This window comes from Sceloporus occidentalis, unplaced genomic scaffold, assembly GCF_023333645.1.
Source record: "Sceloporus occidentalis isolate IW3139 unplaced genomic scaffold, rSceOcc1.0.p SCAF_6, whole genome shotgun sequence".
Lineage (NCBI taxonomy): Eukaryota > Metazoa > Chordata > Lepidosauria > Squamata > Phrynosomatidae > Sceloporus > Sceloporus occidentalis.
In genome coordinates, this window is record NW_028316986.1 from 119,258,832 (window position 1) to 119,277,022 (window position 18,191).

Consider the following 18,191-nt stretch of genomic DNA (forward strand, 5'->3'; position numbering starts at 1 on the left):
AGTATATACAGGAATCTTGCATAGTTTAGGCTGAAATTATTGAATGTAAAATGCAAAATAATGTACTTTTTAGTATCATATTGCTTTACATAGAAATATTAGTTATCTGGAAGATGTATTGTTTTAGATGTTCTAATTTTAAAAGTTACCTTTAAGCCTTTGTCATCTGTCAGCAGTACGGTCTGCTGGTTTGATACCTGCCTTTCAACAAACCTAAAGAAAGGAAAGGAAAAGGCTAGTTTCAAAATGTGTATAATATTCTTTTCAAAGAGATTTTGCTTCAGAAAATTACAGTGGGGCCTCAGTATCCACGGACTTGCCATCTGCGGATTTGAGCATCCGCGAACAGCAAGCCCACATGATTCCCAATGCAGTGCATGCACACAGCTGCACAAACATTGGGGACAAAGAAGTCCTCCTTCCCCCCTTCCCTCTCTTCTTCCTTTCCTCCCTCCCTCTCCTAGGCTTCTACCCCAGGCTTGGCTTCGGGGGCAGAGGCTGGAGCCCCATCAGCGAGAGGGAGCCGGAGCTGGCATGAGGGTCTTGAGGTGTTGGACCTGGGGGCAGGGGGATCCTTGGTCCTGGCACCAGCTCCCTCTGGCCAACGGGGTTCCAGCCTCTGCCCCTGATGCCAAGTCCGGGACAGAAGCCTTGTAGATGAGGGGGGAGAGAAGACTTCAGTCTCATTGTTTCTAATGGCGGTGCGGCCATTGGGGTCGTTGGAACTTGAGCATCTGCCCATTTTGGTATCAGCAAGTTGGGTCCGGAATGGAACCCCGGCAGATACCTAGGGCCGACTGTATTTGATAATATTTTGAAACTCGAGTTCATGTACTAGGTGTTGGTCCACTGTGCCTTGGTCCCAGCAGGTGGTGAGAGGTCCTCCCTCCATCCCAACTGCCACTGCTGTGGCGTTTGAGAGAGAGAACAGCAGCCAGCCTCTTCTGAGCTTTAAACAAACTAAGATGATTTCAGAAAGACTACGATGATTAATAGCAATGACAGAAAGCTCATAATGAAGAATGAAGGGGAACAGAAGAAGGTGAGGCAAGTTACAATAGGGAAGGTACATAAGTCTACCCTTGACCATTGAAAGACAAGAACATTTTCTTTTCAAACTGTATTGGCAAGTGCATGTGTTTGCACAATATTCTTGTAAACATGTATGTTCATGCATGGAAAACAATGAGTTGTTGGTTAGGTTAGAATCTCTTTGTGAAAGGGAAGGTGACTTATAATTCTCAGGACAGTACCAGTAAATGAAAGTCTGTTTAACAAAAGCACTGATTAATGATCCACTGGTTGAAAAAAATGTGGTTGCATTAACTAGTAACACTAAGAGATTTTGTTGTGTGACTTCAAGTCATTTCTGATTTATGGCAAGCCTAAAAGTGAAGCTATCACAGGGTTTTCTTGGCAAGATGTGTTCAAAGATGCTTTTACCTTGCCTTCCTCTGAAGCTGTAACTTGCCCAAGGCTGAGTGAAGATTCAAACCCTGGTCTCTATGTAGTCTAACATTCAAACTGCTACATACATTGGCACAAAGGATACAAGACCACAAATGAAACCACTTATGGTCCAAAACACACTGCAGAAATAATCCAATTTGAGACTGCTTTAACTGCCCTGGCTCAATGCTAGACAATTCTGAGAACTGCAGTTTTGTGAGACATTTAGCCTTCTGTGTCAGAGAGTTCTGGTGCCACAATAAACTACAATTCCCAGGATTCCCTAGCACTGAGCCAGGGCAGTTAAAGCAGTCTCAAACTGGATTATTTTTGCAGTGTGTTTTGGACCTTACTGACTACTGTAATACTGTTCTGGATCCTTTTTCTGAATGTTTCACACTGAAATCACAGGGCCACGCATGAAATCTTGCCTAGCTCATTTTAACTTGAATTCACTGTATCAGAGACCCCAGGGCCTTCCCATCTTACTCTTTTTATTGTCCTCAGCCCCCCCCCCTTTCCCTTAAACCCACTTTTTCGTTGCTTACCACCAGGTACACCTAGAACGCTTTCAGCTATGAAGTATTTCCCCACTCTCAAGCAACTGTACTTATTATCTAATTATCTGCTTTATTTACTTACTGATGGCCATTCAGGAAACAAACGTAATATGTGTTCTTTCCAAATGGAATCCCTAAGTGTACCCCTGAAACAGGCCAAACTACTCTTCAAGCTGGTACACATACTGCTCTTGCCTTCTACTGGCTAAAGTTGTTATCCATGAGTGATTCCAGGCTCCCCAAAAAATGTTTTTTAGAACAAATATCTCTTAACTCTCCAAGCTCCTGGGTATCGATAGTTAGAACAATATTACAGAGCTATGAGATTAATGTGGACTCACTTCCAAATTATGCCACCCGTAGAGTCAAGCAAGAGAAAATTTATCTTGCTTCCAAATGGGCCGATCTTCTTGCACTCCCGAACTCTTCTTTTTGGTACCCATTGTATAAGACATTGTTTGGGTTAGATCATTACCTTAATAATCTTACTCTGGCCCCTGCTAGAAAAGCATTTACTGCTCTAAGGTACCAATGTATGCCTTCTGCCTATTTGATGGGCAGATATACCGTATATACTGATGTATAAGTCGACCTCATGTATAAGTCGAGGGCAGGTTTGGGGGCCAAAATCTTGGATTTTGATATGACTCTTAGATAAGTCGAGGGTAAAACTTAGGGATGTGTAACAAAGGTTCTAAAAGATGAAGCAAAAGAAAATAGTGCCAGAGAACTAGCCGTGATTAATTTCTATAACTTTATAACTTTCCATAAATTTCCTTTGTATATTCAATCACTTTTAGCTTGAATAATGCTGTGTAAGAAGCTCTCATTTTCTTTGCACAACTCATTTTGTAGAGAGCAAAAGCTAATTTTCCTATTTTGAAGTACCTACTGTTTTAACAGTGGGATGGATGGGAGACTTTTACTTGGATTTATTGCAATATCACACACATATAATAAATTAAAGAAAAACCTGCCTTTCTGTACTAGAGGTACAGTGGTGAAAGAAGTACAGCAGAGAGAGGTAGGATCTTTGTCCCTCTGAAGAGAACACAGAAGTAGCACCAACACTCTACTCTCTCTGGAGACCTTTTGCAATGCCTGGATGGAAAAAAGGAACTACAGTGGCCCTTTGAGGCTTTTCTGGTGCAGCAGAGAAGCGGCCACTGTCTGCCAAGGAAGGGAAGTACCAAAAAAGCCACTGCCGGAGCTGTTTTTTGTTTTTTTTTACTGTCAGGCATTGCAATAGAACAGACCATTGGAGACTTCTTCAGCAAGAAGGTTGGGGTATCCCACGAGGGTATCTTTAACTATTAAACAAACCCCTATCACCTTTCTGTTTCTCTTGCCATTTCTTCAGAATTTATATGTTTGTGTCGACAGCACTTCTGATTACATGCTGTTACAAAGGCAAATCAATTTTCAAATTAAAATGAAGCTTGCTTCTTCAGCACAACAACTAGCGCAGAGATTCCTCAAGTTGTATATACAACGTGTCCCCCAGACATGGGAGAGACTGAATAAAATACGTCCATTTTTAGGCTAGAAGATGTCAGGTTCTACAGTTGGATCTATGCAGTACACATGCAAACTCCCAGCCTAAGATAATATCATGCACAATTATCAGGTTCACACGTACAGTTGCCCCTCTGTTTGCATAGACTTCATATCCACCACCCTCGCTTACGCGCAAGGAGCAAACGGACGGGGTTAAAATGGGGGGGCGCCTGAAGTGTGCGCCCATAGCCGTTCGTGGGCACGTGCCCCCATTCAACCCTATGGGGCTTGAATATCTGCAAGTTTCCATTTTTGTGGGGGGTGGGCCCAGAACGGATACCCCCAAAAACGGAGGGTTGACTATAGTTATATACATGCAAATTTTATCAACTGAAGACATGTTTTTATACAGCAGCATATTTTCATTTTTTACCTTCTAAAAGATGGCAGTCTTCGAATATTTTCACACTGACTGTGTGATAAAAAATTAACTCTCTTCTTAGCTTCCTGAAGATCACAGCATAGCACACTGAGTGACTGGGAATAAAAATGCTCCAAAAGACACAGCTGTAGAAACAAAGTAGAGGCCTTATGCAAAATGTTTGGGACCAGGAGTGTTTTTGATTTTGGAGTTTACTGGATTTGGGGATATTTGCATGTATATAATGTGGTATGTTGGAGAAGGGGCCCAAGTCTAAACATGACATTCATTTATGTTTCATGTTACCTTCACATAACCTGAAGGTAATTTTATGAACAGTATTTTTAATAATTTTGTGCGTGAAACAAAGTTTGTATACACTGAACCATCAGAAAATAAAAGTGTCACCATCTCAGTCACCCAGGTGAACAATTTTAGATTATGTAGTATTTCAGATTTTGGATTTCCAAATAATATAGTAATAATAATAATAATAATAATAATAATAACAATAATAATTTATTTATACCCCACTCTTCAGCCAAGGCTATCAGAGCGGCTTAAGGAAGACTCAAGGTGTAGTCATAATGTATAATGATTCTGAGATCCACAGTACTTTCAAAACTTATGTATTCTGATTCAATCCTTAAATTAATAATGAATTGCATTTCCAATATGCCACAAGTTCCACAAAATGGATTACTGATTAAACAGGTCTACTAATACAGTGGGCCCTTGATATCTGATAGGGTTTGGTTCTAGGACCCCCTATGGATACCAAAATCTGTGGATGCTGAAGTCCTATTAAATACAATGGGACAGTAATGGTGTCCCTTATATAAATCAACATCTACTTTTTTGGAATTAATAGTTTTTTAAAATATTTTTGAAGCTGTGGATGGTTAAATCGTGGATGTGGAGTGCCAACTGTATAATTTACTGCAGACAGAGATCAAAATCTGTGGCATATTTAGAGATACTGAAATGTTACTGAAAATACATATACAGTGTGCCCGCATCATATGCGCTATACGCGGCTTTCAGCATATGCTGAAAGTTGTGCGGGAGTGCACGGGGCGCAAGGGGTGGGGCTTCCCATTTGGATACATGGGGCACGCACCCATGGCACGCGCGTGCACTGCCGTGCTGCCACACCACCGCATGCACAAGCCCCATTCACTTGAGCATGCATGGTATTTGTCTTACGTGGGAGGGGGGGTTCCGGAACGGATCCCCCGTGTAAGCCAAGGGCAGACTGTACATTATCCTACAGAAACACATATCATCAAACTTCTCTTTAATTCTGTTGAAAGACTGTTCTAAAGGCACTTTACTTCAGCAGTTTACTAGATTTATCATTTTGCATAAACACTTCCTGTTAATTCCACCTCCAGTGTGATATTACTCAAACAAATCCTTTTTTTCATTTTAGGACTGTGAGACTCATACCTAATCCCCAGTTAAACCAGAAATTAGATCTGAACAATCTGGTCTAAGTTCAAAAACTTGATTACTTGCAAAAAGCTGTGATGCCTGTAGCAGCTTCCTCAGTGATTTAATAGCTGCAGAAACATACACAGTGATGATCTGCTGTTTCCATTTAAATAAATGGGACATCCTGCTTGCACAAGAGAAAACCAGAGCCACTTGCTTCATTTTTATGCTTTTTCACTTTGTTTTGTATTGCTCATTGCATTTGGGAAAAAATCAATTAGTGCCTCTCTGATGATGCAATTACTCCTGTCAGCAAGTTAGAGAGAGTAAAGATTCCCCTTCATGTCTTTTACACATATTTCAAGTTATTTGTTTACCACCCACTTCTGTCTGTACCAGAGACAGCATGTGATTATGAATCACAACTAAAATGTTTTCCCTGTATAACTTTTCAATTTTTCTTGGTATTCCAAAAATGTCTTATTTTTTGTGCCAAAATTTACGATCAGTGTTCAAAGCATATAATTACTGTAGCAAAATATGGCCAATGAGATACTTTGCTAACCTGCTTTAACATACCAAAAGAGGAGATAAACTTTTTCTGTCACAGTTTTTGTTTTTATGGTACACTGATGAAAATATCATAGAATCATAGAATCGTAGAGTTGGAAGCGACCACAAGGGCCATCCAGTCCAACCCCCTGCCATGCAGGAAATCACAATCAAAGCATCCCCGACAGATGGCCATCCAGCCTCTGCTTGAAGACCTCCAAGGAAGGAGACTCCACTACACTCCGAGGGAGTGTGTTCCACTGTCGAACAGCCCTTACTGTCAGGAAGTTCTTCCTAATGTTGAGGTGGAATCTCTTTTCCTGCAGTTTGCATCCATTGCTCCGGGTCCTAGTCTCTGGAGCAGCAGAAAACAAGCTTGCTCCCTCCTCAATCTGACATCCTTTCAAATATTTAAACAGGGCTATCATATCACCTCTTAACCTTCTCTTCTCCAGGCTAAACATCCCCAGCTCCCTAAGTCGTTCCTCGTAGGGCATGGTTTCCAGACCTTTCACCATTTTAGTTACTCTCCTTTGGACACACTCCAGTTTCTCAATGTCCTTTTGGAATTGTGGTGCCCAGAACTGGACACAATATTCCAGGTGGGGCCTGACCAGAGCAGAATATAGTGGCACTATGACTTCCCTTGATCTAGACACTATACTTCTATTGATGCAGCCTAAAATTGCATTGGCCTTGTTAGCTGCCGCATCACATTGTTGACTCATGTTCAACTTATGGTCTACATGGACTCCTAGATCCCTTTCACACGTAGTTTCATTCAGCCAGGTGTCCTCCATCCTATATCTGTGCTTTTCGTTTTTTCGCCCTAAGTGCAGTACCTTACATTTCTCCGTGTTGAATTTCATTTTGTTAGCTATGGCCCAGTTTTCTAGTCTGTTCAGGTCATTTTGAATCTTGATCCTGTCCTCAGGGGTATTAGCTACTCCCCCTAATTTGGTGTCATCTGCAAATTTGATAAGTATGCCCCCAATTTTGTCCTCCAAGTCATTGATAAAGATGTTGAATAGCACTGGGCTCAGGACAGAGCCCTGTGGGACCCCACTGGTCACTTCTCTCCAGGATGAAAAGGAGCCATTGTTGAGCACTCTTTGGCTTCAGCCAGTCAACCAATTACAAATCCATGTAACAGTTGCCTTGTCTAGCCCACATTTTACAAGCTTGTTTGCAAGAATATCATGGGGAACTTTGTCAAAGGCCTTACTGAAATCAAGACATCTGAAATCAAATCAAAATATGAGTCTTCTGACTCATGGCAAAGGTGAGGTTCTTGGCTGCTGTAGCCAACACTCTGCAAGTACAGTCCAGAGCAGCTGAGTGGAGGATCACTCCAGGGCAGGCAGAGATTGCTGATGGCATCAATGACCACCATCTGCCTTTCCACAGTGTTAGCTGCGGGCACTCGTCTACCACCCTCCCGGAAATAGAGGGTAAAAGAGAGAAGGCTCTTCTTCCTCCTAGCACAGTGGCTGCCCAAAGTTTAGCCTATTAAGGCAAGTCTAGTGATGATCACAAAATTCCACTTCAAGGTTTACCACCTCAGTTGCTGTTTGCAGTTTCTGATGATGACTTATAATAGTGACTATAGGGGGGAAATGCTCTGCACATGGACAATTAGATGTCAGAGGAAAGTCTTCTGACTCATCTTTCTTCTTCCATGTCCATTTTGTTACATGCACAGAATTTCCTTGTCTGCAGGTGTATTCAACCACATGAACTCCAATCTGCAGTGGTATGATCAAGAAACAGACATACTACCTCATTGTGAGAATGGAAAGTTAAACACCACAATAACTTTCAAAGTTAGTCAGCAGTTCTAATCTCTGCTTACCTGAAATCCCTTAATGAAGTTCTGAACAGAAAAATCATGATACAAAAATATGTTTATTAGCACTTGCAGAACTTTCTCACTAAGTTTAAAGGGAAATTGACTTGTCAGAAGAAGCTGAAACAGAGAAAAGTAAAGATGAATACATTATTTCTTTATGAGATAAGAATATATAACAATTGTTTTAAAATTGTTGTCAATGAAATCCAAAGCTTATGCGGTTTTCTCAATTGGAATCTCAAAAACAGCAGACACCCATCAATACTTCCCCACAGTATGTTTTGGGCACTTCCATGTTTTGGACTTCCACTCCCAGAATCTTGGCTACTCACCATGCTTGATAGGGCTTCTGGGAATTGAAGCCCAAAACATCACTAGGACCAATGGTTGAAAACTCACATAAAGGAAATGCAACTCAAAGTGCTCAAATTCTCCCAGAACACTGCTAGTCTCCAAGGCATTCACTGCCAGTTCCTGGTAAGTTTCCAGGAAAGAAAGAAACCATTGTAGCCAGTGGGCACAAATATGATGCCAATACCTGGCATACTGGAGAATAATTGCTGGTCCCCCACATCAAAATGCCTGAGAAGCACTGTCCTAGAATATGTTCCCGAATCTTTGAAAATGCATATGGATTCAGTAGTGGACAAATCAATTTAGCAAGTACAGTAAGCCATCCACATTCACTGGGGTTAGGGGCACAGGACCACCATGAAAATGGAAAAATGCAAATTAAAAAAAAAACACTATTTGTTTACCTATGAGAACACCTCTCTAGGATTCTCTGGGTTCTCCAACACAACTCTATGATCAATATCTGCCAGAGGTTGATGACAGAATTATGCTGGAGGAGCTACAAATGCCTACAGAAGTGTTCTCTTATAAATCTCTAGGTCTTCCAGTGCAACATCTGGTAAAATGTGGCCACAGAGTTTCACTGGAAGACCTGAAGATTCCTAGATAGAATACATTAATCAAATCCATGAATAATCAAACCCACAAAAGTCAAAGCTGCAAATGTAGAGGGCCAACTGTATTCCCTTGACAGCAGAACCATAAATAGGTATAGCAAAAGCAAATTGTTATATAGCTATTAAGACAGAAACAGATATAATTTAATATTGTAATTTACTTAAATATCCAGTTTGCCTCATTCTGCTTTCACAATAGACAACTACTGTAATTAAGTCAAAAGCAAGAATTTCAAATCCCACTCTGGAACTGAATAAATGAGTTAAGCAAGCACTGAACTGTCTTGCCAAATTAAGCACTCTGTTAAACTGCATTTATCAAAACCCCATGCCTCTTTCCATTTGTCACATGATTTGAATTACAGCACATGACTGCATACTAGTACTATTACAGTATTCATCTTTACTGCTTTTAGTTCTATGTTAAAACGCATTTTATCCCACAGGGAGGTAATTGTAATTCATTAAATATCAGAAGCATTGCCATTTCCTATATAATAATTCTCCAGCAAACTCATATACAGATTTTCACTGAAATGACTGTATATACTGTGTATTCAGCAGCGTGCCTCCACTGCCCCAAAATGCTTCCAGCATATTAAGAAAGACTGCTTCTTCAATAACAAATAATTGTAGCAAGTTTGACTTCCACTTCATCATTTCATAAAATACGTATTTTGCTTTCTAATTAAATAAAGGCAATTACCTTGTCAATTACTTTAGTCAAATGCTCTTTGCAAGACAGAGACTGGAAGAGCTCTATGCATAGTAAAGAGGAAACTGAATGAGGAAGTAATTTATGGATGATCATTGGAGAAGTGGCAATTCCAAAAATGAGTACCAGTGGAAATTCACGTATGCAATGACTTAGACACATGAGAGAAAAACACAGGAGGAAAAAAAATTAAGTTATATATAACGATCAGATGACAATACACTTTCACCATACCTCTATGCTTAAATAATTTATCAGCACTTATTATCAATACTAATAATTTATCAATACTGATATATTGTGTCCTGCCAAGTGCTCAGTCTCTGCAGCCTCAGAGAGAGCTCAGATACAGGAGCTCTACCAAGTCCCTGGTTGGCCAGACTAATATTGCTAAAGAGCAGCGTTCAGCTGAACAGATACAACTTGTACAGACCTGCTGTAGTTGACTAGCATATCTGAATTGCAAGAAGTTTTTTTTTTTACATCTTGAGGGTTTTTCCCCCTCAAACAAGAGTGTAAGTTATAACTAAAAATGATTTATAGGACAGAAATAGCAAGTAAAGCTGTGTGTAGACAAAGTTAAATATTACCTGCATTAGTGAACGTTGTATGCTTTGACTAGTATAATAAATCATGCAAAGGCAGGCAATATGTTTACTTATTTGTATAATTTATTCTGATTCAGCTAGTGTGTGGAGGAGTAAAATTCTTTGGAGTGCATTGAAATTTGGAGTGCTATTGGAAATTTATGAGCAACCCAAGGACTTCAGCTAGTATAGCAATGGCCACATTAAGTTTTGTGCCAGTATCTATTTTTGTATTTGTGCAGAATAATGGTGTATGCACAATCCAGGTAAAAGTCCAATGTGCAGAATTATTACATATTTTATTCTTTAGGGAAGCTTCTGTCCACATACAAAATAATGCACACAAATACTTCAACAAAGGGAGTGAGCAGACAGGCCAGGAAAACAGAGGCTCAGCTCATGATTTCCTGGCCCAGGTGCCAACCTGAATCAGTCCCTGGGCTGGTGCGGGATGGGCTTACATGCCTGCCTGTACCAATGCCATGTACAAAGTACCACCATGTGCCCCTTACCTCTATCCATCATTGCCACTAATGAGTAGACTCCCATCACTGTGTGTGACGCAAGTCTGCTAACTAGTGGCAACCATGAATGGAGGTTAAGAGGCACACAGGGAAGTTTGATCAACCACGGTTTGCTGCAGTTTCCAAGAAATTCTGCAGCAAATGGAAGGTCAATTTGACCTGCATTAAAGGACTCTTACCCTGGGATCAGGCTTGATCCTGGCCCAAGGGTATTGGCCTGCATCGTCCCAACAGGACAATGTGAGGCTGGGGGGAACGCAAGCCTTTTGACCTGTGTGAACAGCCCCCAAAACACCTAAACTAGATGATCATCTGCCTCTTAACTGAGAAATCCTGTATAAACAAAGCAAAAACAATGTTAAAGTGTTGTGCAACTTCTCTTGTCTATGAGTATGTTTATTGCTTTTATCTAATTTCTACTTCTGATTGCTATTTTTTTATTTCTACTTTTCAGTAAACTAATTTAACTCAAGCCATTTTCTTATTCAGAAATCCAGGAGAATTTCCCTGGTTTTTTTTTTTTTAATTCTTTGAATGCCTCTGAGCTGCATTTCTATTTATATTTACCCAAAGTTAAGTTAAATATATTTACAAGCAAGTATGTATTCCATTGCAGCTTCAATGACTTATGCCTAAAATATGCCTAAACATAAGTGGTAAATCTGCTTCTGTAGGAATTGTATACATTTCTGTAACCTCAGCCCATAATTTTGTTTCTTGAGCAAAATAGAGTAATTCTAACCTGTATTTTTAATTTATAAAAACAGCAAAAAAGCTAATATAAATCAAGATTATCTATTCATTTCCTATAGAAAATACAGTGGAACAGAGCATTGCTGTTTTGGAAACTCCTCTCATATTACCTGCTGATAATTATGAAATCCTGCAGTACTTTGGATGTGAAACTTTCTATATCCTTGAAAATAACCACAACTGGAGGAGATTCCCAATGACTAGATGAAAATATTCTTTTTTTGCATGGTGTTTCAGTATCTGCTTTCTTCAATTCATAGCACATGCATTGAAAGATAATTCAGGAAAAGAGCGAAGTTAATGTTTTGTTCCAAAACAATGAACTTTGCTAAAGATAAATAAGAATCAATGCCTGCATCGGACAGGAATTGCATTGCATTATGGAAGAAAGATGGGATATAAACATGAAAAATAACATACAGGGCAGACAGAACAAAAACTCTTTCTGGAACAGAGACTACATCTTCCATTAAGCTCAATAATTGTTTTTAAAACTAGTAAAACTATCTACAGCAGCAGAAAATGGCTGGGCTCATGAAGGAAGAAAGATGATTTCTTCTATTTCTGTAAAGAAATATACGAGAAGCCTAAAGAGGGGGGCAAAGGGCAGGGCAAGAAAACGTTTCTCTACCAAAGGTACAGTTTCATACCCTTGCTGAAAAATAGCATGTTCATGTAAGTACCCAGACATACCTGAGCATAGTTCTCTAATAAAGAGATGTCTGGATACCAACACAGGATGCTTATGCAACATCGGGGACTGCCTGAAGGAAGAGGCCCCTCCCTCCTCAACTGTCATCTTGGCCTCAGAGGGAGCAATCAGGCAGACCCAGCAACATCGGGGACTGCCTGAAGGAAGACGCCCCTCCCTCCTCAACTGTCATCTCGGCCTCAGAGGGAGCGATCAGGCAGACTCAGCAACATCAGGGACTGCCTGAAGGAAGAGGCCCCTCCCTCCTCAACTGTCATCTCGGCCTCAGAGGGAGCCATCAGGCAGACCCAGCAACATCAGGGACTGCCTGAAGGAAGAGGCCCCTCCCTCCCCAACTGTCATCTTGGCCTCAGAGGGAGCGATCAGGCAGACCCAGCAACATCAGGGACTGCCTGAAGGACGAGACTTCTCCCCCTTTAACTGTTACCTTGTATTTTGTATTGTATTACAATTTTTACTGTACATCGCTATGATCGTTGCGGAATAGCGGTTTATAAATAAAACATATTATTATTATTATTATTTATTATTATTATTATTATTATTATTATTATTTGCATCCTGACAACCCACCTGGGGCAAAACACAGAAAAAAACCATAGTGAGTCTTGGAAACAGGTATGATAAACAGATTGGGGAAATGAAGCTGACCTTGGTTATATTCCTATACCAATCAGTAAGAGATGACACAGAGTAACGTATCCTGTTTGGAGAAATCTTGGAAGAGCCTTCGTCTTCAGATGAATCCATATCTATAGGGCAGCCCATCAGCTGAATCATCAGCTTCTGCAATAGGTTTTTAATACCTTGAAAATGCAAATCATATATTTAGAAAGATAAAACACTTTTGCATGTTACTCTGAAAGAACAATACCCCCAACTGTATTTTTAAAGATTTCACCTGATTTTATGCCTTGTTTAATTTTACTCATGGAACCCCTCAAGCGAACTAAATAAACAAGCTTGCACGAAGATAAACCAGATAGTTCAGTCAAAACTGTTCAAATTAAGCAAATTTGCTTAAAATTGGTTTATACTTCATTATTTAAAATACTATCTCACAATGTGAAAGCTCCCATATCGAATCGATGGAACCTCCAGTTAAAGACAAATAGGACTGTGCCTAACTATGCTGATTTTGAGGAACATTTCTTATGTTATTGATGCAATTTACCAACTGAAAAAAAAACCTATAAACAATCTTTACCTGGACATTCCTTTGATCTCAGTGTCACTACAAAAGGAGTAACATCATCTTGAAGAACTTCAGCAAGTCTTTTACATGTCAGATCATGGTCTGTAACATTCACACCTAAGAGAAGAATCAGGAAAAATAAATAACATAAGCTTCATGCTGAATCTGATCAAGGGCTGCCAACCTCGTTGCCTTTTAAAAAACCTAAATAACGCAGCATTGAAATCTTTCACCAGGGACTGGTGACTGTGGCAAACTGTGACTATGTATTCCTAATACATATAGCTGAGGGACTGTGCATTACTCACACTGTACAGCCTGTGTCTAAGGGATAGTCTACACGTAAGTGTGTTATGCACATTTGCATTGACAGTTGTCTTCATAGTTTTTTGTGGGTTTTTCGGGCTATGTGGCCATGTTCTAGAAGAGTTTATTCCTGACGTTTCGCCAGCATCTGTGGCTGGCATCTTCAGAGAATGCTGACCTGGAAGAGGATGTGTGTGTGTGTGTGTGTGTGTGCGCACGCGCGCATACATACACACACTGTGTGATCCTGGGTAAGGAGGAGTGATTCCCATGTTAATCTGTGTATTGCTCTGTTGTTGATGGCCAGGCCTCAGAGTGGGAGGATATGCAAAAGAGGATTAGTGCCTTTGAATTGGTAATCATTGTCTGCTGCAAAAGTCCCTGATCCTGGGTGGTTTCTCATTTGCATTTGCTGAGTCCTGATTTTGCGATTTTGCAGGGCTGGTAGCCAAACTTTGGCCCGGTACAAATTGCTCCCAAAGGGCGGCCTGGCAATAGCCTATTTCCCTGCGAAAGGACGCCGCAGCAGCCAAACTGCCTGATGTCTTTCTGCCCCAAAAAGAACCTGGAAAAACCAGGTTCTTTTTAGGACAGCGTGTGCACGTCACGAATGTGCCATTGGTGCACTCGTGACATAAGCAATGCACAGCGATATCTATACACTGTGCATCATAGAATCACAGAATCACAGAGTTAGAAGAGACCGCAAGGGCCATCCAGTTCAACCCCCTGCCATGCAGGAAATCGCTTACATCATCATGGCGGCATCCGTGTGGACGGGACACTGACATGGTGCAGCCACTGTGATATGCTAGGGCTCAGGAGCGTGCGTGTGATGTCCTGCCAGGACTGTTTGAATTTCCCCCTGCATTTTCCTTTGTGTTGGTTCAGGCCATAGATTATTTTAGTGTAGAAAAGTTCTTTGTATTAGTTTATGGGAGGAGCTGTAGGTTTCCCCTGCATCATTTCTAGGTTTGGTTTGCCCTTTCCCAGCAGGCTGTGCTGTAGCTAGAGGTTTTTAGTTGGAGCAGTTTCTCTGAGAGCTAGCAGAGAGCTGTCCTTTGGTGGCAAGCAGGCCCAGACAGCCGGAAAGGGCATTTCTTACACCACTTAGCCAAATCAGTTACCATTAGCATAGAAAATAGAAGAATTTAGGAGCTGAAAGACCCTGCACCAGCTCCATTGAGTAAGGAGAACAAATTACATCGGACCCAGAAAGATGTCGTCTGGAAGAAAGCTGAACTGTAAAGTATCTTTTGTTTAGAGCTGGGGAGGAGAAGACCTTTTATTTTTGTCTTTTAAATTAAATTTCCCCCTTTTTGAACTTTACATCTAGTTTCAGATCTTTTTGGGTATCACGGTTTGTTCTCACCAGGGTACTGACGTTGCACACCCAAACCTGCCACCACCTTTAGTTGGGTGTGTCTTCATAGTGTAAGAAGTCCTGGCGGCCATTGCCGCTTCCGGCCTGTCAAAGAGAGTCCAAGTGCAAGGCCCTGCATTGAAGCAAGATCCCAAGATTTGCATAGAAGGAGAAGAAGACTCTGTGGTTATAAAAGGGGAAAAGGTTGGCGGCCATTTTGGAGCCATTTCTTCTTGCAGAGTCCAGAGCACATGGTTGGCGGCCATTTTGGAGCCATTTCTTCTTGCAGAGTCCAGAGCACATGGTGGGCGGCCATTTTGGAGCCATTTCTTCTTGCAGAGTCCTGAGCACATGGTGGGCGGCCATTTTGGAGCTATTTCTTCCTGCAGAGTTTTGAGCACATGGTCGGAGGCCATTTTAGTTCTACTTCTTCTTGCAGAGTTCTGAGCACATTATCATCAGCCATTTTAGAGAGAACTTTTTCCATTCAAGTATATGGATAGAGTTTTATGAAGAGATTAATGTGTGTTTTATGTTTGTTCACGTTGCAAGCCTGAAGAAAGGAGCTAGAAGACTCTTTAACCGACTCCAGGTCTGGCTGCGTTGAAGTAGCATAAGAGTGGTGAAAGTAGGAAAGCGGAGGAGTAGCAGGCTGTAAGTAAAATCAGCACTACACCGTTTGTCCTCTTCATCCTTGCTGAGTTGTTGCGTTGGCAACTAGGACCAGCCAGAATGGATAGGCTTTCTGAAGAACTGGCACATGGACACATACACGACACTCGTTCTCTTAGGGACAGACACCCGACTGAAAAGGCCTTAGAACTGCTGTTAAAAGAGGAAAGACACTTAAGCGTGAAAGAACTGAAAGCTTGGAAGAGTTTGCAACATGCCATGTCTTTGCTGTCAGCAGTCTGCGACTCAGAAGACATGCAAAGAAGAGAGCTTGCCCAGCAATCCAGTTTCCTAAAGTGGAAAGAAGTGGTGAATAAAAGGATCCAAACACTTCAAACCATGAACAATCCCGATGCAGAATCCAGACTAAAACAGTTCCTGGAAGAAGTCGCGGACAAAGAAAAAGAATATAGTGCAGTTTTGGACACAGTCAAGTTCCGGCTGCAGAGCTTAGAGCTTAATAATGAGAGCGAAAGGTCCCCTGCCGGCAGTGCTAAGTCCAGCAGAGGAATATACCCAGGGAAGCCTCAAAGTACAAAGAGCTCAAAAACCTGTCACACCAGCAGGTCTTCTTCCCACAGGCATAGTTCCCGCTCCAGTAAAAGCGGCAGTGGCAGTTCTTCCTCCCATGCTAGCTGGAGTTCGTCTATGGTAGCCCAACAATTCAAAATAGAAAGGATGAAATTAAAGGCTGAAATATTGCATGCCGAAGCAGAGGCAGCAATGGCCAGTAAAGAACTGACCCTTTTTCATCAAGAGGTTGATTTAGAAGAGCAAGAAGCTGCCCTCAAAGCAGAACAGGAAAGGCAAAAACTTGCTATTCAAAATGAAAAGAAACTTCTTCTCAAGGCTAAGGAGGCTTCAAAACTGTCCATAAAGGCCAGGATTTTAGCCAAGAGCTTCCAGGATGATCTCAGTGAAGAAAATGTGAGGTTGCCTCCTACACAGGAGCCTAGAGACAGGATATCTACCTTGTTCCTTGTGGATGAGAGCTCCCCACAAGACCCTGTGGTCAAGTCACCTCCTAACTTAGATGCTAGCAAGACAAAATTGCTTGCCGCTCCATGGCCTCAGCCTACAGAAAATTCTGTCTACAAAGAAAAGATCATCCATCGTGACTGTCTACCTATAAATATGACACTCAATGAACCCTTTGGAGACCAGAAGCCCATGGCGGGGAGCCAAATTCCCAGCCATGCTAGTGTGGCCTTTCAGCAAGCCCCGGCTGCTGAAGCCCCCAAGACTTACAGGCCTAGAGAATCTACGGACTTGCCTGCCAGTCAAGCTGATTTGCCAACTAAAGGGAGTCCACACTTATTCCAGCCTGCAGAGATGATTCCCACCTTCATGGAGTCTTGTTCACCATTCATGCTTAAAACTCCCAGGAAGGACCTTAGAGACAAGGGAGTCCAGAAATTCTCAGACCTTCCTGAAGACTTTATCTTATGGAAGGTAATTTTTCAGAGAGCCATTAGAGATTTGAAACTGCAAGCAGATGAGGAGCTCACCTTACTCATGGCATGGTTGGGCCCCAACTCATCCCTTCAGGTCCAGAGAATCTACGCGGCCTACGTGTCAGATCCAGTTAAGGCGTTGCAGACAGCGTGGAATAGATTAGAAGAGCGATATGGTGCATCAACAGAAATAGAAGCATCGTTACTAAATCGGCTTTATAAGTTCCCAATCCTCAAGTCAAAGGACTACCGTCAACTTTGGGACTTAAGTGATCTTTTAGTTGAACTTCAGTCTGCGAAATGTAATCCAGAGTTACCTGGTCTAGCCTGTTTAGATCAATACATCACACAGCGACAGGTGCTCCAAAAACTACCCTTTCAGCTCCAGGAGAGGTGGGGAAGAGAGGTGTTTTCTTATAAGGAACTCAACATGCAATGCTACCCACCCTTCAGTTACCTTGTGAACTTTGTGACAAGAGCTGCAAAGGAAAGGAATGACCCGCAGACTGGGTTCCCAACCCTTTACCAAAACATGCGCTCAGAGAAGACTGTAAAGGAAGACAAAATTCCTATCAAGGAAATGGGGAAGGCCACAGTTGTAGTTAAATCCACTGAGGTCACTCAGTTTAAGTCGAATAAAACACAAGAGACTAAAGAAATTCCATGTCCCATTCATAATAAACCACATAGCCTTGCAGATTGTAAAGAGTTCTCAAAAAGGCCTTATAACGAAAGGCTGGAGATAGCAGCTAAAGCAAAAGTCTGCTTTCGATGCTGTGGTTCAAAGGTTCACTTTGCTAGAAACTGCAAAATAGAAGTAAAATGTGCTGAATGCGGTAGCCCGCGTCATTGCTCAGCAATGCACCATTTCAAATCACCTTCAGTGTCACCTAAACTTAAGAAGAAATCAGAGGGTCCTAAAAGTGAGGCTTCAGAAAAGGCAGCTAAACCTACTTCAGAAGCAGAGTCAGTTGTGGCATGTACAAAGCTATGCCAGGACTCAACGCAGATTAGGATATGCCATCCGATTTGTCTAGCTGAAGTTTTCCCAGAAGACAAACCTCACTTTAGAAAAAGACTTTATATTGCCCTAGACTCACAGAGTGACGCATCCTTGGCCACACCAGAGTTCTTCAGTACCTTTGCGGTCAAAGCCAAGATTCTTGAATATACCATA

General features: G+C 41.6%; 1 protein-coding gene across 6 annotated transcripts in view; it reads right to left on the reverse strand.

Moving 5' to 3' along the window:
• The window catches only part of ORC3 (origin recognition complex subunit 3), a 61,722-nt gene that overhangs the window by 27,558 nt on the left and 15,973 nt on the right, over nt 1–18,191 (reverse strand). For 4 of the 6 annotated variants that reach the window (XM_089530773.1, XM_089530774.1, XM_089530776.1 and 1 more), the window contains 7 exons: nt 13,232–13,336; nt 12,676–12,830; nt 11,423–11,559; nt 9,440–9,599; nt 7,766–7,879; nt 3,940–4,073; nt 150–213 (listed from right to left, as the gene is read on the reverse strand). In XM_089530773.1, the coding sequence (XP_089386899.1) occupies nt 150–213; nt 3,940–4,073; nt 7,766–7,879; nt 9,440–9,599; nt 11,423–11,559; nt 12,676–12,830; nt 13,232–13,336 (869 nt within the window). The remainder of the gene's footprint in view (nt 1–149; nt 214–3,939; nt 4,074–7,765; nt 7,880–9,439; nt 9,600–11,422; nt 11,560–12,675; nt 12,831–13,231; nt 13,337–18,191) is intronic. The other 2 variants (XM_089530775.1, XM_089530777.1) reach the window with 2 other exon arrangements.